Raw genomic sequence first — 19,304 nt, forward strand, 5'->3', positions numbered from 1 at the left:
TTTAGTTTTGAGTAGAAACAAGAAACATGCTCCAGAATTGCAAATAAATCTAAGCTTTATTTAACATTGAAATTTCCTATTAGAAAACAGTAAAAAACAAAAAGTTACACACTGATGCATTTTCTTATACTGATTATAGAATAAACTGATTAAATATCAGTTAAGGTGGTAAAGTTTTTGACTCTCTAAAAGGTATGCTTTATGGAGGACTTGCAGAGAGTGGTAAGGAAGTTTTATAGTATTACAAACTGTACTCTGATCAAAAAGGTCTTTGAGGGCTGAAGTTTGAGGTAGTAAATGAATGAACACATGGTCACTGAAGCTGAGGTGGCAGCAGAATGAAATGATTGTAACTGAGTCAGAAAACAGAAAAAAAACATCTCTGAGTAGCTTTAAGACACAGTGGACAGTGGGGGGAAGGGATTCTGTTTGCTGACCACCAGTTTCTGGTGCTGATGAGAGATATAGCCCTTGATGTGACCCTGAAAAACAGAGAAACACAAGCTATGACTCATTTTATAGTCACAGTGGTATTCCTTCATATCAAAAATATCTAAAGGAACAGATTCTACAGTATTGATTTTCCTAAATGCTTTTTTCCTTCAACAGCTTCAAAGGTAAAAAAAGTTAAAACAAAAAGACTAATGCATACTTGTGGATCCAGAGACAGATTATCATCATTCAAAAATGTGTGAACAATGGATGACTAAAGTCTCACCACATAGATAACATTTGTGTTTGTATTTGTATTTGTTAGAGATGGTTGCAGTACTGTCAGTCAACAATGTAGTATATCTGAAATGTTTGGCTGCTCAAATAGATTACATTTATATGTCTGACAGATGTTTGGGATCTAACCAGCCAGTAAACTTTTGCTGTGCAAGCAGTGGCTTAGACACAATGTAGCTGAAAATTTCTTTATAAAACAGCTTAGGTTTCACTATGTCGAAGAGAATTCACTGCTAAGATTTCACTTTGTTGTGTATGTGTGACACGGCTGGTGTCAAATTACATTTACAATTTGACATTTAAGAAACGGCTGAGCTCTTACTACATATACATCGTTATATGAGAGGTGTTTAGGGTGGTATTGTGCAAATAAAACTGTATATGATACAAATTGCTCAAGTTTACCAGCAGACAATACTACACGGAAGAGGTGGTTTGGTTCACATTATGCAGAACACTATATATGAAAGAAAGTTGGTGCCTCACCATGTAGATGAGGTTGGCCAGGATGCACTGCACCTCATCAATATCTACTTCCTCCACCTGCATCATCTTAAGAGAGACCAGGAAAGCATCCAATGGAAGCTGATGGGTCTTTAGGAGTAGGTACCTGGACAGATCAGTGTAAATCAGCATTATTTCAAAAACGTATACCCATTCTCACTCCATCTTCTTTAGTTCAATGTTACTCACACTTTCTTGAAGAGGTTCCGGTAGGTTATGACTTTAAGCTTCTCAAGGATGAGAAAGATTCCACAGCGGATAAAGAAAGTTTCATGTTTAGCCAGCGCATCATTCAGGAGAAGCAAGTTCCCCTCGCTGTCAGGGAAAGGATAAATGACAGAGGAATACATGTAGATCATTGCTAAAGTAGAGGGGAAAAGTGATGAGGAGACCTACCTCACTGCTCTGGTGACCTCGGCAAACTGCATAAGGTCATACTTTCTAAGGAGCTGATGGGTTGGCATGTGACCCTGCAAATAACAGTACAAGTCTGTGAGTAAAAGATTTTGTTTGCATCTCAGCATAATATATAAAGGCACGCTTGTTGTGGATATTGGTCAAAACAATCGAAACAGCTCTATCTCACCAGAAGCATTTTGACAGGCAGCAGGTAGATGAGGATCATGCGCTTGTTCCTCTGACATGAACGATGGCAATGCTGAAAGGCGAAGGACAGGAATTCCTCCGCTAGCCACAAACAAACACAAATAAAATACAAGAGACATGCAGAAAAAATGGATATTACAAGTAAGATTCAAATCATTCAGCAAAACACATGAGAAGCAGGTGGGTTGGACAAACACTTGACAGAGAGCAGGACATAAGTACATGAGAGAGAACAGGCCATTAGTGAGTACTGGAGAGCAGGACAGAAAATCAGACAGCAGACCACAGGAGAGAATAGTAGAATAGTTCATAAGCAAGAGGCAGAGAGCAGACCATAGTGTGGAACAGGAAACTCTTGGTCACCTAGCTTGAAGTCACTGTCAAACATGGCTTTGCGGCCCACATAGTACTTATATGTGACCCTCTGCGCCATGCTGTATTCATCCTTCAGGTTAGAGCTGTCAATAGCTCGGATGAGCGGCTTGCATAGGTGTAACTTGTTAATCTAAAACAGAAGAGCAACCAAGGTATAATGGAACATACCATTTCTGTAATGTGTCCATGTTTCCGTCAGCTACCAGTCTATATTAAACAGACATACAGATACTCAGACACACACACACACACACACTGCTCTCACCTTAAAATAAATCTTGAAAAGCTGGTTAATCAGAAATAACATCCCCCACTTCTTTGAGTCATCAATGCCAGCCCGACTGAAAAACAACAGCAGGGGTCAGAGGTTAGTGCTTAATTTTATCAGAGGCTCAGGGATTAATGTTTAATATGTGGACTGAATATCCTTCCTTTCACGGTTCCCCATACCATCCTTGGAAATTACGCCATTTATATTCCACAATATGAACCTTCAGGTCATAACCACATGTGTCAAGGCAGGTGACACTACATCAATTCTAAAAGTAATTAAGAGTAGCAGGAATCAGAACTGCAAGTTGTGCAAACTCCTTAACCCACTAAGCTACTTGTCATACATCATGCTGCAGTGTGCATACAGTCAGACCTTGCTCAGCTTTGGCTATACTCTGGATGGTATGACTAAGATGACAGTAAATCAGCTGCTTGATAAGCAGGTGAACCAAGTGCTTACTTGTCACTGGCACAAACTCTGAAGCAGCTCATTAGCTGCTCTGCTGCCTTCTCCAGCATGTCTCCTACCTTCCCCTTCCCCTTCTTTTGCAATTGCTGCTCTGCCTAGATTGGACAAAGGACAGAGCCATGTTCACAAACTCAAACACAAAGGCACCATTACCCTGTAGGTACTGCACATGGTCTAAAACAACAACTTTTGCACATAGACAGAAAAGCACAAACCTACCCACATACATCTACAAACATTACTTACATCCTATGCATCCTTCAGATGACACAAACACCGACAAACAGACTGACTGAAAAGAATGCCACACATCCCAGAAACACCCAGCTAAAAAGGCTTCATCAAGATACATACCAACCACCCTTTCAGATACGAAATAGAATACAAGGCATACAGTTAAAGGAAACAGTCTGCTGATATACTCCCAAACACACACACACACATTTTCAGAACCGCTTGTCCCATACGGGGTCGTGGGGAACCGGAGCCTACCCGGCAACTCAGAGCGTAGGGCCGGAGGGGGAGGGGACATACCCAGGACGGAACACCAGTCCGCCGCAAGGCACCCCAAGCGGGACTCGGACCCCAGACCCACCAGAGAGGAGGACCTGGTCCAACCGACTGCGCCACCGCACCCCCCTGCTCCCAAACATATATATATATACTTTTTCCATTTTAAAAGATATTCATGTACTTCCTGTTGTAACTCCATAAAATTTGGGGTAAATAAGATTTTTAATTAGGCAGTGACATGTCTAGAATAAACATACAAGCACAACCGGCAGTTAAACTCCATGAATAATACTTTGCTTAAATAAAATAGATTGTTTAGTACATATCTATATGCCAGCAAAATCACCGTAATCTCAACATTTCATAACATAACATAAACTCAGCATACAACACCTACCAACATGCCACCTTTTGTAACTAGAGTTGGACTGCTCCCTCCGAGCACATTGGCACATCACACTGTCACTTTAAGCATTCTCAGTTTAAGTACTCTGGCTATCTATTGTTATCTACAGTTATTTATTGTTGTCGTTATTTATTGTTATTGTTATTAGCATTACTTATTCTTATTGTTTTGTGCAGTATTATTTATTGTCTGTGGAGAAGCACTCAAGAAGAATTTTATGATACTTGTACCTATGACAATAAAACTTGAATTTTACTCACACTGTTGGCAAATATCCTCAAGTCCAATGTTACAGCAAACATTATCGGTAAAGCCCTGGAACAAAAAGTCCATAATTTATCAAATTAACATTCTGTAGGTGAACTCCAGTTTATCTAACCATATTACACAAAAATGAATGAAAATATTCCCATCTTATATGTTTTACCAGTTGGGGAAAAAAAACAAGACATTAGCAGATTTTGTAATGTAGTCTGTCTTTTCAGTACTGGACTTGACAACAGTTTACAAACATACTAGAAAACTTTCACACTTTAACCAGGATGGGGGACTGCATTCTGCTTTTAGCTACAAATAAGTAACAACAGAAGTGGTTGAAACCATGAAACAGTAAAGCTTTTAAAATAGTTTTGTATAAGATTGTTTCAGGTATCTTACCAGTTCTCTTCCTTGTGTGCTTGAAACGCTTTCAAAAATGATGTATAACATTAAGGATAAATGATGCTATAAAAAAACAAATACACCAGATTTCTCAACCATTTGACAGAGGTGTAAGGTTTTTTGTACTGATAAGTCTGAGCATCTAACTAATCTGGAGGTGAACCGAGTGAGTTCCAAGTAGATATACTGAACCATCCTTTTGCCTGCTTAAAGGATATTGAACAACCACTGTCTGGCATCTGTAGGCTTCCACAAAGTCATGGTTAGACACAGCATATGTACACCTACACACAGAGGAAGGTCGAACAGGTAAAGATAAGAAAATATCAATATACGTGCACACAAACTGGAAAAACAAGTGTCATGCATTTCACACACTATCTTAAAAAATCTAATTAAGTAGTTGAAACTTCAAGGACTAAGAAACCACAGCAGGTTAGTTTGTGTTTATGTCTTCATTTTGGCTTATAAGTATGTCATTACCTGCAGTTTCACAGACTGAGGAATATATTGTTGAAGATAATGCAGTAATTCCTTGAAAAAAATGTTAATGTCTAATATTGACAGCGGTGGGCTTCTTGAAGAGTCAATATTCTATAGAAGATCAATGTGGCCTAAAAATCCTATTGCTGATATGTTCAAACTTTTCATCAATCTGTGAATCACATCAAAAGTGCAACCTGAATAATTCCCTGTTAACTTCTAGTAAAACTTGAAAAATACTTAAAGTACTGACAAAAGTAAGAGGCTTGTGATTATATGACCTGTAATTCAACTAATATTTATATGCATACATAACAATTCACTGTGTCAAAGTTTTAGCAACTGTTTTAGCAAAAGTTTTAGCAATTAAAAATATCTTCCCTCTTAGAAGAAGGAATGTGTAGTCTTTTTGTCCCCCAATTAGACACACAGTCTTTTGACTGCTGCATTCAGTAACTCATTACTCACAGGCTGAGGTGTTTTATGAAGGCCTGTGCTGCAAGTATTGTAGCATTTAATAATATTAATGCTATCTGCATAAATGTGCTAAGAATCACAACTGGTTCTTCTCAATGGGATACCTCAGATGTGCTGCAACCATCTCATCATACGGTGGCTCCAGCACTTGTTGACACTTCTCCTCTGGATTAGGGAGCTAAAGAACCACAGCAGTATGTGAGACACAAACACAGACATCACATTAATGGCATCACAGACATGAGCTATATCCCTTCACAATACAACAACCCATACTCATAGCTATGGAGTTATAATTTTTAGGCATCTGACTTAAAACCATCACCCTGTTGCTTTTCTACTGGAAAGTGCTCCTTATTACATAACTGACCCGTTTCAGCTCAGAATGACCATAGCCACTCTTATTCTTTCTCTTTCCTAATCTGTGATGAACCTATATTTTTCCAGTAGTCAGTGCTACAAAGAGCCTGGATTCAAATCTCTGCTCCTGCTGTAGTACCTATGAGCAAGGCACACAATACCAAAAGTTTGTGATACTATAACAGCAGTGTAAATCACTTTGGAGAAAGGAGCTACGCAAATAATAATAACTGTAGCAGTAATAAACCTACCTGCAGACGAGGATTGGCCACATGGGGGTGTTTGAACGACAACAGTTCCCCGCAGAAGGCTCCATCTCTGGTCTCAACTGCTTCTAACACCTTTTTCAATAAGCAAAATAGAAAAACCCATTGGACAACACATAATCCAAATCATTCGACAACAACAATGAAAAATGAAAAAATACTAAAGGGAAAAATACAGGTACATCTTGCTCATCATTCAAATCAATATTTACCTGTTGCAGGTACTGATTAATTGTTATATGTGCCATTTGGTCTTTGGTGAAGACTGAAACAAAAGAAAACAAGTTATGGAAACAGTCACGGTGAGTGACATGGAAATCCACATCAACCTTGACCACTCAGTAGCGATATCAGATTAAATGAATGTTCCTTGGGCAAGGTGTGTGAGCTACGAATTTTACGTTTTGACGTATTGCAGTATTTTTACATAATTTCTCATTTTTATTAGCTGTGTGTGTGTTATGAGCAGCAGCGAGCAGGTTTCCGAAGTGAAGAGATACGATACGTGTTAAGTTCTCTTCCATCATTTCAAATATTATTTCAGAAGTATAAACAGTATACAGCGTCACTATACCAGCTAAATAAATAGACCCATATCAGATACCTAATAGCTACCGATAACTAATTACCTACTGTGTTCATCGCATCTATTATCACAAAAAACCGATATTAACGCCTTACCACAAACTAAACCTCCGGCGGACAGGCAACGTGTTATACTTCCGGGGACAAAAGTTGTGCTTCCGGTCCTCCAAAAAGGTTGAAGATAGTGGTTGGTTGTTTTGACGTAAAGCTGTTGGCATCGTGGACTTTAGTGAACGAAATTTGCACTGCCTGTGAAGACACCATAATATTTCTCTAAATAAAAAAACACGTGTATTAAAGCGACATTTCAGAACTCATACTCCTAAACTGCAGATGTTCTCTTTTGTCTTTAAGTAACATTATCAAAGCAGTCCCATTTTAAAGCTTAGTTAGAGTCCTGTCTGTGTTGTACCGGCATGAGACGATGACTTAAGTTAAGGACTTTTCTCTAGAAAAAAACTGACAATGAAAAACTTTTATTCATTCTCCTAATGACAACATTTTCATTTTCTGGTTACCAATTATCGAACAGATTTAAAAACTCTTAGTTTATCTGTATTTAAAAACATAGCGGTACACAAGGCCATCTCTGTATTTCCTTACGCCGAGTGGCAGCAAAGGGGTTAATGGTGTAAAGAGCCCCTCTATCGCCCATGATGCACCGCGGGAGGCCATTTTCCCTGTTCCTTGTGTAACGGCGGAGGCGCTGTGATTGTTTACAGGAGTTTGTGCGCTTGTGTTTGTTGAACTTTGGTTTGCACAGTATAGGTGCGATGTCAGCCTCTCGAAATGCAGCAAAACAGGACAACGTGAAAGTACGCACAGAGAAATGCAGATAGTTTTGTGTTGTTTCGGTGCGTTGACAAGGTAGGTCGGTGACTAGTAGGGAACAGGGCAGGGGGGCTCGCTCGGACTCGGGAGTCGGAGCGCTGACCGGGGCTGCTAACTGCTGCTAGCCGGAGGGAGCCTCCGGCCCGGGAGAGCCGGGCTTTTCCCGAACGAACCAGTCGATGTCCAGCCGCTCGATGTCGATGACCGTCCTCGGTTGGAAGCAGCGGGGGAATTCAGGCAGAATAGCAGCGAGCAGGCAGTGAGTGAGTGAGTAGGGAGCGTGTTGCTGTTGCTGGGACGGGATCCGATCGGATCGGGCTCCGTCCGGTCGCCGCCGGGTCACCATGGCCGAAGAGCTCCACCCGAACAGGAGAGCCAACTTCTCCTCCGGCGCCTTGGCGGGACCAGCGAACGGCCTCACCAAGCCCCCTGCCTCCTTGGCCTCCAAGACTGGCGCTTCCAAGAAATTAGTCATTAAAAACTTCAAAGGTAGGTTAGGTTAGCGCTCATCTTATCTTATCAGCTAGTTGACAGCGAGGTCCTCACACACGCCATCATGTCATGTTATGATCAGGAGACGCCACACACTTTCGAGGTCTTAGTTAGGTACTAGTGGAGGTACATGGAGAACCAGCCTTGTCCATGGAGTCCATGTCATGATTGTCCGCTAGTACTAGATGGAGAACCAGCCTGATGAGGAACTCGGGATCATTTTCACACCCTGAAACGCTGCACACCTAGGCTAGTCAGCTGTAATCTCAGCTCTGGGCTAGCAGGAACACGCAGCAGGTGGCGTAGTGGTTGGTGTTCTCCCCTTACAGGTTCCCAGTTACAGCTGCGCTGCTGCATCGAATTGATGCAGTAAGTGTTTTCAGTGATAGATCATATTGGGGAGACATTTTCAATCCCTATCTAATGCAGACACGGTAAAATGAGTGAGTTGTTGGGTTGGTTGTAGTTGCTACTCTTTATCAAGAATGGTCTTGAGGTCCTGTCCAGCTATTTCATGCATATTTATTGTGAGTTGACAATCTGTCTGGATTCAGGCAGTTAAACGGTCTGAGTTTAAACGCCATTTACGCGTTTCTCTTTCACCGAATGCAATTCTGATCTTGCCGCAGACAGGCCTAAGCTAGAAGACCGTTACACGGAGGAGACGTGGCTCAAACTTGAGGAAGCAGTGGGTGCGATCCAGAGCAGCACATCCATCAAGTACAACCTAGAGGAGCTTTATCAGGTCAGTACTGTGGTCGCGGTAGTACTGAAAAACATTCCTAAGCCTGGATCGTATGGATTAAATATTTAAAACCAAATATTTTGGTAGAGAGCGCTGCCAGTTTCATTCACCTAAACCAATGTGAAGAAGCACACTCAAAAGTCTGCTGGTTATCATTTCACATCTGTGTAGTTGTACCAAGTGAAGATATTAACTGTCAACATGCAGACTGTTTTTTTGAAGATCTAAGGCCGCTTTAGTGTTCTAAACACTCTCTCTACCCTTGTCAATTTTTTTTTTTTTGTTACACCAGGGTATCTGAATTTTAGAAATTACTGGCTGTACTGGAATTCCACAGTTGACACCTTGATCTGCTTTCTTTACAGCTGTCTTGGTATCATTTTAAAAGTCTGCCTTTCTTTACTGAACTCTGATTGACAAGCTGCTTGTATTTATGTAAAGGAAATTGCTAGGATCACCTTTTCCAATGCATACACTTGCTCCCTAGGCAGTGGAGAACCTGTGCACCTACAAAGTGTCCCCGAAGCTTTACAGGCAGCTGCGGCAGGTGTGCGAGGATCATGTCAAAGCTCAAATCCACCAGTTCAGGGAATATCTTTTACTTGTTGCCAACCACCCCTTTGTGTCCGGGAGTTGGAAACAGTCCAGTAGTACAGATTGTCAGGGCTTTTGAGCAAGCTATTGATGTGCCATGGTACAGTTCCCTGCAATTGTGTCACTTGACACATGACAGTTCAATTTCATTTCACTATTTTTTGCCATTGGGTGGGAACTGTAGCATATGACAAGTTATTCCAAGGTATTTATTTTACCTTTGATGGTTAAGTAAATCATAGTAAAGATGACAAATTACGCTTCACAATGTGGGAGTTGCATTTCACTTTAGATCAGTTAGGTTTAGTTCTTTGTGTATGTAGACACAGTAGGGGTTGATGTAATGTGTTCTGTTTCAGTGCACCTGTTGGTCCTGATAACATTTTTTTCTGAGGTACTGACAAGCCAGCAGGGGTAAAAGCAATAAAGGATTTGAGGAGATTGTCACCAGGCTCTGTGTACTCTTCAATGTAATTTAATCATTACTACATTGTACATCTGCTAGATGTATATTAATTTGACCACTAGGTGGTGCTGTCATTCAGTCCCATTAGATGTTGAGTCATAGTGGGGTCAGCATGTCAGTATGACACCTTGGCTTTTAAGATGTCCTTAACAGCAACTCACAGAATCTTTGGACAACATCTCTTTCCTGAAGAGAATGGAGAGGTGCTGGCAAGACCACTGCCGGCAGACTGTGAGTAGTGGCCTGTTTTTTATTGTGCGTGATTTAAGAGGTTTATCTTTTTATGTGGACAAATGTAGATATAAATTTCTCATACATTTGTTTATTTTTGCATTTTTGTGTTGCTGTTACTTAATCTTCTTAAATAGATCATGATCCGAAGCATTTTCCTGTTTCTGGATCGTACCTATGTTCTCCAAAACTCCCTGCTGCCTTCCATTTGGTGAGAACCAAATCATGTGACTGTTTTTGTGACTTAACCCCACAATCTATTCCAGTGTTTGACAGGAACATACTCTATTCTGTTTACAGAGAAGAGATTGATTTTAATTTCAACAAGTTGCCACAGTGTAACAGTGATTTTTGTGGTCATTCCTACAGGGATACAGGGCTGGAGCTGTTCCGGACCCATATCATAAGTGATCGTGCAGTCCAGACACGCACTGTGGATGGAATTCTGGAGCAGATTGAACGCGAGCGCAATGGAGAAGCCATTGATCGCAGCCTATTGCGGAACCTATTGAGCATGCTCTCAGACCTGCAGGTAATGGCCAGTCTCTAAGACAGTTAATTTATCTGTCGGCAGTAGATATTTTGAATTAATTTTGAAATGGGTCAACACATGTACCGCTGCTGATCATGACAAGATTCATTGTTGCAGAACTCAAGTTGTCACATACAATGTAGAATCATTTTGTTCTGGCTCCAAACAGAAAGATCATCTTGTATATGATCATTTACCTTTATCACATTTATAGTCACATCTATAGTAATCCTGAAATTGACTATTAAGTGGATAATTACTGATAGGGTGCCTTTTTGTCTTGTCAGGTTTATAAGGACTCTTTTGAGCAGAAGTTCCTTATGGATACAAATCGTCTGTATGCAGCTGAGGGCCAGAGGCTAATGCAAGAAAGAGAAGTGAGTCACCCATATCTTATTTTCCTATGTCAGCCATAGTGTTGCTGTTTTCTTTAGAGACTCTTGAACCTCTGTTTCTGTATAAACTCAGGTGCCAGAATATTTGCACCATGTGGCTCGCCGATTAGAGGAGGAGAATGACCGTGTCATCACTTACCTTGACCAGAGCACACAGTAAGTCCAGTACACTTTAGCACTTGCAGGTCTGTATTCCAACAGTAAATAAGAGCATTTGTGCTTCATTACAGGTGCTGTGAAATAAAGGTTGGAAAGTATCACTGAGTTTTATTTTGATTATGAGAATATGGTTGTGGACCCCTGTATAAAAATGTCTTATGTAGCTCTAACTGTTTTACCATCCTTGTAGTTTGGGTAAATTCCATTCAATCTGAAAAGGAGTCATATCCACTTTCTGTCAATGTAAACACAATTGTTTACTGGGTAGCAGGTATGCATGTGACTTAACCTTTTTATGAACAGGAAGCCACTCATAACCACTGTGGAGAAACAGCTGCTGGGTGAACATTTGACAGCCATTCTGCAGAAGGGTACAAGTTCCCTTTTATAACTCTTTAAACTCTAATAAAGTGTAATAGCATGAAATCCAAAACGGCATTCTGTACAAAGAATCAAGCGCCCACGTTTTTTCTAATTCATGTTTTCTTTGCTATTCTGTAAATACATAATCTCTGAATTAATAGGTTTTCCTAATTAAAGAAAAATGTTATGTCACACTAGGGGTAATTTAATAGCTGATATCACTTTTTTCCTATGCTAATTAAATTTTGAGTGTGTGACCCACAGTGTTCACTGAAGCCTGTGTTTTTGACACTGTTGATCCTCAAGGCCTGGACAGCCTGCTGGATGAGAATCGTGTGACAGAACTGGCGTTACTGTATCAGCTCTTCAGTAAAGTCAAGGGAGGACTTTCTGTCCTACTTCAGCACTGGAAAGAGTACATCAAGGTACATCCACATGTGTGACATGTGGTAGAATATATGGGTATGCAGTGTAAAACTGGATGTATATTAAGTTTATGACATTTCAGATGTATAAGACCATATCCAAAGTATGAAGCCCAATATTTGTTTTCTTTGTAGAATTTTGGAGGTACAATTGTTGGATCTCCGGAGAAGGACAAGGACATGGTTCAGGAACTTCTGGACTTCAAGGACAAGATTGATCACATCATCCAAACATGCTTCCAGAAGAATGAAAGCTTCCTCAATGCCATGAAGGAGTCATTTGAAAATTTCGTCAACAAGAGGCCCAACAAACCTGCAGAGCTCATAGGTACTAGGAGCTTAAGACCTGAGACTCAGGTTAATAACACTGCTCAGCTGGCTTCTGCTGATCTCTGAAACAAGTACATGTTTGAAAAAAAATTGCCATCTCTGGGTGTATTGATTCAGTGACTCACTGGTTAAGTCAAATTACATTGTAACCAGTGCACCTTAATATACCCAGACTCTCAAAGAGAGTTTACTGCACATTTGAACTTATCAGGCTTTTATACATTGCCTACTGACCCACATGCTTGTTCTATCTTGTTGCTGTCAAGCAAAGCTATCATCCCTCTCACAATCTCTTGTATGCTCCTACAGCCAAGTATGTGGACTCAAAGCTGCGCGCTGGCAACAAGGAGGCTACTGATGAGGAGCTGGAGCGAATCCTGGACAAAATCATGATTATCTTTCGCTTCATTCATGGTTTGTTCATACTGTACAGTCCAAATATGTTTCTTGTACTAAAGGACAAAAGTATGCTGACTATATATGTCACACACAGGTTTTTAGCAGAAGGAACATCACACTTAAATGTGGTTTATGGGATAAATTAAATATGTTTTGGAAACCCAGTGTAGGGAATATAAAGTACCATGTTTGCAGAATTTTGCTTGAGTGGCATCAGCAGCGTATATCACTGGTTTTGGTCAATGTTTAGAATAATTAGTTATATTTTTAATTTTCTTTTGGAACAAAAATGTACTTTAAGGCATATGTGCAACTCATGAATGTATTCCTTCTCAGGAAAGGATGTGTTTGAAGCATTCTACAAAAAAGACCTGGCTAAACGTCTTCTTGTAGGCAAGAGTGCTTCAGTAGATGCAGAAAAGTCCATGCTCTCCAAACTGAAGCATGGTCAGTACTTGTCCACACTGAAACTCATTTTCAGTTAAATGCAGATGATGTGAACTCTGGTCTTATCTGTGGTTTTGAGTCTAAACCACTATGGTCCTCCTTCCTACAGAGTGTGGGGCAGCTTTCACAAGCAAGCTAGAAGGAATGTTTAAAGACATGGAGCTCTCCAAAGATGTGATGATCCAATTCAAACAGGTACACATCAATCATGCGTTATCCCTGTAACCTTGTCAGTGACATTACATTTTTTGTAATATGGATAAAATGCTTGAATTCTTGTTAGAATGTAATCTTACTAATTTCAATGTTTCCCGTCAGTACATGCAGAACCAGAGTGATCCAGGTAACATTGAACTGACTGTGAATATCTTGACTATGGGGTACTGGCCCTCATACACACCCATGGAAGTCCATCTTCCCTCTGAGGTATGCTTGTTTATTTGTGCTTCTATATCAAAAAGACACTCTCGTGGTTTCCATTACAATATTATGTAACAATACATACCAATTAGTATGATGATCTTCCAATGCAGATGGTGAAATTGCAGGAAGTGTTTAAGACATTCTACCTTGGAAAGCACAGTGGCCGGAAGCTACAGTGGCAACCTACACTTGGCCATGCTGTGCTCAAGGCTGAATTCAAGGAGGTGAGGCCTGATTTATTAGACAGTGATCTGCTGAGCAAAGGAAAGTCCAGTTTGACCAGGGTCTGGTTGTGTGGTTACTGGCATGTTAGCGTGTAACAGTTTATACTAATCAACTTTGGAGTAGAGTTGGTTAAGCTTGTGGAAAAGAAACTTTAGATTACAAGAGATTTATTTGCAACCCTTTCATAATGTGATTAATATGTACAAAACTGTAGTAGCTTTATGTAGATGAGACTATTTCCCCTCTGTTCCCACAGTTCTATCAGCTGTGTGCTCTGAAAGTTTCAGCACAGTAAAGTTAGATGCACTTTGATCAATGTAGAATGTGTGTAAGCACTGTAGTTCAAATGACTCAGACATGATTAACCGTAAATAAATGCATACATTGAACAGTATTTCAACTAGAGTGCTAAAAAATATGTTGATCATTAAAGAGCAGAGGTTTTTGCAATACAATCACCAAAGTTAAAAATAATCTCATCTAAGGATGAATTAATGTCTGAACTATAGTTTCATGTAGAACAAATTATTCATAGTTACAAACCTATGGCTTGTATAGAAGAGTAAGTTGTATGTGATGGGGCTTTAACAGGGTAAGAAGGAGCTGCAGGTGTCTCTGTTCCAAACACTGGTACTACTGATGTTCAATGAGGGAGAGGAGTTCACCATGCAGGAGATCCGCAGTGCCACTGGAATAGGTAATTTGCCAGAAACTACCTCTCTATCTGTCTGCTCCCCACCAGTATTTCACCTGCATGCTAGTATGGAGCAGATAATTCAAAAGACCTTGGTATTATACTTAGTCTTCTGAGCTGGAAACATTATCCAGTTTTATAGCAAAAACATATCCAAAGATTTCTGTGGTCCTGTGCCCAGAGGATGGTGAACTGCGACGCACACTGCAGTCACTGGCCTGTGGAAAGGCACGCGTCCTAAACAAGATTCCACGTGGGAAGGATGTAGAAGATGGGGACCGCTTTTGCTTCAATGCCGATTTCAAGCACAAACTGTTTCGAATCAAGATCAACCAAATCCAGATGAAGGAGACGGTGCAGTACTCGTGCAGTTCTATACGCTCTCACTTTGGCCCCCACTTGGGTGTCTAGTTTACTATTTTAAAAATAGAATTGCAGCAGTAAATGTCCTTTGAAGCCAAGGGACCTTAGCAGATGTTTTTACTGTACTATCATGTGCTTCCAAAAAACATTCAAGCACATAGTTACTGCAGGATTAGTGCTACCTGATGAATTTCTTTGTGCTTTATAGGTAGAGGCTAAGAATGATCTGCACTCCTTGAACTTGATTGTTTGAATGTTGAATCAGCACTCAATATCTCTCCTGACCAGCTAAATTACTTTTTTCCTAGCATTTTATAAGACCAACAAGTGGCTTGTACACAACATATACAGATGTATCTTGAACACAATTAGTGATGGCTTTTTTCTTGGTCAGTCACCATCTTACACACTGTCCCACAGGTTGAGGAGCAGGTGAGCACCACTGAGCGAGTGTTCCAGGACCGGCAGTATCAGATTGATGCAGCCATTGTGCGTGTGATGAAGATGAGGAAGACGCTAAGTCACACCCTGCTTGTGTCTGAACTCTACAACCAGCTCAAGTTCCCAGTTAAGGTCTGTTGTGTTTTCACAGTGTCTCCTCTGCCTTTGTCCCTGCTCATAAGTTCTTTTCCTCTGCTTTCTCATTGTTCCTGCTCCTTTTCCTTACCTGCATGCATGCTTTTCCCCAAGGGACATTTATTTTAAATGTACAGTATATGTATGCATATATACATACACATCTTCCTTAGTTTCCTGTATTTATGATTTAGAAGGAAGAGCAATACTATCTAAGACTGATTCTGGAGCTTTTACTTGGAGTATCTTTTCTCAGTATGCTGTCCATGAGACTGCAATCTCATCACCTGTCTAGTAACAGTAAGAAAGTCTGATGTCTTTCTTATTAAGTTCAGTCCAGGGTTATTCTGATGTCTGCCCTTACTGTTCTCTGATTTTTTTTAAAAACTGTTTTAAGTTGTTTTGTGAGAAGAGATCAAGGTCTTGCACATGGATCTTCCTTCTGGAAACTAACCTGCTGTACTTAGTCAACTTTAGGGTCTCAGTTTGTTAAATTGAGGGGACTAGATGTATGATTTGCAGAACTTTGACATTTATTTGTAGCATGCAAACACCAATGTACCAGGACAAATATATAGTGCAGACTAATTTATGCACGGTGGTTAAGAGGAAAAAAGCGTTGACTGTGTATTAAACAGACTGCATTTCATGTGAACTGTCCTAAAATGTCATTAAAATAAACCGATAAAGTATATGAAATTGGGCATCCCAGCATCACAAATTGGGTTTATCTGAAATTAAAAGTTGTTTTTCCGAAACAAATTATGTAAACATGCAATAAAATGTATTGACAAAAAAGTAACACATTAACAGGATTTAAAGGATTTGGGGACATGATTGTTTAAAGGGTGAGTTGTAAATGGGTCTGTAATTGTAATGCACTTTCATGCTGTATCTCATTGTCTTCTCCTACCTTCTCTAGCCTGGAGACTTAAAGAAGAGGATTGAATCTCTTATTGACCGTGACTACATGGAGCGTGACAAAGAGAGCCCCAACCAGTACCACTATGTGGCATGAACGGGTTGCCCTTCAATCCATTCTAGCTTGAAAAGGTTTCTGGATGATCCCTTCAGTGGCACTTCCCCAATTACCGTTTGGACATGCCGCAGTCACACAGCTCTGTTGATGCAAGGCAATGCATGTTGTTTTCTTAGAAATGGGCACTGACCAGACAGGGAGATACATCCAGCCTACTGACTTGATTTTGTAGCACTTTCTTATTTGTTTTTTTCCAACTGTCTGTTCTGCTGTAGTTGTTTCTGTCATGTGTGTGTGTCCCCCTCGGTTTTTCGGTTGTTTGTAATTCAGTGCGGTTATTTCAAGCTGAAGAGTACCTGTGAAACCTGGAGGAGTGTTTTACTTAAGCACTGATTTGAGCAGAAGCACACAAATGTAGACAGAGACCTCTCTGCTCAGGGCAGTTTATTTTCCTCTAATACATGCAATGTCTGCCAGGGGTCAAGAGGATGGGCACGGCAGGGACATGCACCCATGGTGTGGAGATCAGAGGGAGGGTTGAGACTTCCAGCTTTTCTTCACCTTTGCAATGGTCAATGTGCGTTCTACAAAATTTTGTAGACAAGCTTCTAGCTCTTTAAGGATTTGAGAAAATGTAAAAAATATAAAATAAACATTTAAAGAAAATATTCTAAGAATGTGTGGGGAGAGACACTTCTGTTGCGTTCATGTTAGGTGATAAGGTATGTATGCCATGCTGGTGTGACTATCATCCCATTTTTTTTCCCCTGAAAGGATGACATAAAGCTGTAAAACTACGGTTCTAAGTAGTTAAACCAAAAATGTTTTGGTAGTTTCTGTGAGGTTTCATGCAGTATTGCCTACAAAATAATATGCCGCGTTTCATTATCTTCTGATAAGTATATTAACCTAACTGTGAATACTTGATGCTATGAAATGTCATTCTTTTGTAAAATTTTAGTTAACCTTTGGTTTTGTCCAAATGTAACAATGAGATGTTACATTTCAACTCTGCCTCCGCAAAGCTATTGAACTCTTAATTCTGGAGGACTAACTTGAGCAGGTATCCATTCCAGCAAGACTATAGGCCAATAGATTCAACTGTAACTACTTTTTCATAACCTCTGTCTAAGGAGAGATTAAAAACCTACTAAGCTCAGACTAGGTTCAGCACAAGATATGTTTATGCATTTGTTCATGTATACCCTTTGAAGTATGCTTCTACTTCAGTTATGTTTGGGGGGATGACTATCACCCTCATATTACCATGTTAAGTTTCCCCCATTTTACTCAACTTGCTTTTTTGGAACTGAACTGTAAGTATATCATTTGACATGTAGAGCATTTATTTGATGCTTTTTGTCAAAGTAACTTGCAATGTTAAGATACCTATAGTTATTGACCCATTTATAGGGGGGGGTTATCTTTTTACTGAGACAAGCAGTTTCAAACTGTGTGTGCACACTTTGCTCAAGGGTACTAGAGGTGGGGTGGGATTTGAACCTACCACCTTTGGTCCAAAGGCATCAGCTCTCACCACTATGCTACCAGCTGTCCCTTTAGTAGACAGTTTCCTCACCAAAGTGATATTACAAAGTTGTTGGTAACATACAGTGGTTCACATCCTTGAAGGGATGAACTGTTGCTTCTGTTGGGGAAGCAGTAAGAGGTTCTCGGAACTGAACAGCAGCAGGGCGAGTCAGCAGCCTCTGTGGACTTGTTCAGTCAAAGGCCCTCACGGCAAGAGGAACCAGCTGCAAGGCCTCCTTTGGCAAAGCTCTTAACTCTGCTGATAGAGTACAGTAATAAATCATACAGTATTTCTGGTGGTATGACGCTGAGGTAATCCAGCTCTGCTCCCTTGTCCTGGTAAAGCAGTGCCCATCTTGAGCCAGTCATTTTAACCAGGGATCCATGCATGATCTTATAGTGCAAATCTACTTTGAAAATGACAAATACAGTAGAAATAAAATATGAAATTGAAATTACTATCTGTGATAATTCACTGTGAAAGTAATCGGTTTTCTATGCAATAAATTAAGTGCAATATAATAGCTAATGGAAATTTTCTAGGAGGGGCCCTCAGATTCCTGAAATTCTTCAGCCTCAAGCAGCCAAACATTGTAAATCGCTTTGGAGAAAAGCATCAGTTACGTGAATAAATGTAAATGTCAGGGGGCCGCGGTCTCTAAAAGGTCAGTAACTTCAGCATTAGTTAGTAAGTGCAGTGAAGAAAACTCCAGCTAAGTCTGACTTCCCAACGTCCTCCGCGTCATCCCCAGCTGCTGCCTGTCAGCTGACCCCGCGCGCGCCGTGACCCACCTCCTGATCTCAGCCTGGGGCTGCGCGCGGGGAGGCGTCACGTGCCTCAGTGTAGCGCGACGTTCCCGATTCCGAATTGTGACAGAAACAGGAAGGATTAACTAAAGGAAGCGCTGCTCCGTTTACTGACTATATCCACCTGTAAATAAAATCAAGAACAATCAAACTGTCATTTTTTACTCTGTTAAAACATATTACAAAAAACAATAATGAATCAAGTGTGAACTTATAATAGCCCTGTGTTAACTCGTCTTTTTAAAAGGACCTTTGTGTATTAATTATTTATTGTGTATTAATTTCAGACGTGATGTATTGTGGCGCGCAGCGCCGTGGGATTAAATGGGGTGAAGAAGGACGCGGAAACAGTGTTCATAACGAACGATTTATTCGAACACCAGCACAAGGGAAATAATGCTCTCGGTCCGAGAACCCCTTTTCTTTCAAGACCTGCGCTTTCCCAACCTGTCTTAGCGCCCCTAGGCTCTCCTTCTACATAAGGCCAGACACAGTCAACCCACCATTTCCCCCCGAAGTGGCCCCACCGGTTACAGACATTATTTACAGATTTCCCACAATGCAACTATTTACATTAAATCAGTAACGCGGG

At 40.5% G+C, this 19,304-nt stretch overlaps 2 protein-coding genes across 3 annotated transcripts; one reads left to right on the forward strand and one right to left on the reverse strand.

Moving 5' to 3' along the window:
• Positions 1-37: 37 nt before the first annotated feature.
• Positions 38-6,864, reverse strand: pcid2 (PCI domain containing 2). 2 transcript variants are annotated; one of them, XM_018757584.2, is made up of 15 exons: positions 6,803-6,864; positions 6,334-6,386; positions 6,107-6,196; positions 5,600-5,673; positions 4,754-4,819; positions 4,533-4,574; positions 4,136-4,190; positions 2,948-3,051; positions 2,480-2,555; positions 2,203-2,344; positions 1,820-1,920; positions 1,630-1,703; positions 1,423-1,548; positions 1,216-1,339; positions 38-482 (listed from the first exon to the last, which is right to left on the reverse strand). In XM_018757584.2, the coding sequence occupies exons 2-15, from the start codon at positions 6,367-6,369 to the stop codon at positions 393-395; spliced, it is 1,200 nt and encodes a 399-aa protein (XP_018613100.1). In that variant the 5' UTR covers positions 6,370-6,386; positions 6,803-6,864; the 3' UTR covers positions 38-392. The 2 variants fall into 2 exon arrangements, with proteins under 2 accessions (XP_018613100.1, XP_018613092.1); XM_018757576.2 differs by lacking the exon at positions 6,803-6,864 and adding an exon at positions 6,751-6,800.
• A 521-nt stretch (positions 6,865-7,385) lies between these two features.
• On the forward strand, positions 7,386-17,734 carry cul4a (cullin 4A). Its single transcript, XM_018759377.2, has 20 exons — positions 7,386-8,026; positions 8,659-8,774; positions 9,262-9,365; positions 9,996-10,065; positions 10,203-10,276; positions 10,435-10,597; positions 10,885-10,974; positions 11,066-11,148; positions 11,455-11,522; positions 11,821-11,939; positions 12,075-12,267; positions 12,579-12,683; positions 13,005-13,115; positions 13,225-13,310; positions 13,434-13,541; positions 13,649-13,762; positions 14,355-14,460; positions 14,639-14,811; positions 15,241-15,393; positions 16,319-17,734. Exons 1-20 carry the CDS (start codon positions 7,882-7,884, stop codon positions 16,412-16,414), a joined length of 2,277 nt encoding a protein of 758 aa, XP_018614893.1. The 5' UTR covers positions 7,386-7,881; the 3' UTR covers positions 16,415-17,734.
• The last annotated feature ends 1,570 nt before the right edge of the window (positions 17,735-19,304 follow it).

This window comes from Scleropages formosus, chromosome 12 (assembly GCF_900964775.1).
Source record: "Scleropages formosus chromosome 12, fSclFor1.1, whole genome shotgun sequence".
NCBI lineage: Eukaryota > Metazoa > Chordata > Actinopteri > Osteoglossiformes > Osteoglossidae > Scleropages > Scleropages formosus.

Excerpts from the sequence above, each read along its gene's own strand:
- cul4a (XM_018759377.2), top strand. The coding sequence starts at position 7,882 with ATGGCCGAAGAGCTCCACCCGAACAGGAGAGCCAACTTCTCCTCCGGC. Across the intron at positions 10,066-10,202 it reads AAGACCACTGCCGGCAGACT|ATCATGATCCGAAGCATTTT; the intron begins GTGAGTAGTGGC and ends CTTCTTAAATAG. Across the intron at positions 15,394-16,318 it reads AGCTCAAGTTCCCAGTTAAG|CCTGGAGACTTAAAGAAGAG; the intron begins GTCTGTTGTGTT and ends TACCTTCTCTAG.
- pcid2 (XM_018757576.2), bottom strand. Across the intron at positions 2,345-2,479 it reads TTTTCAAGATTTATTTTAAG|ATTAACAAGTTACACCTATG; the intron begins GTGAGAGCAGTG and ends CTTCTGTTTTAG. Across the intron at positions 483-1,215 it reads TGGCCAACCTCATCTACATG|GGTCACATCAAGGGCTATAT; the intron begins GTGAGGCACCAA and ends TCTGTTTTTCAG.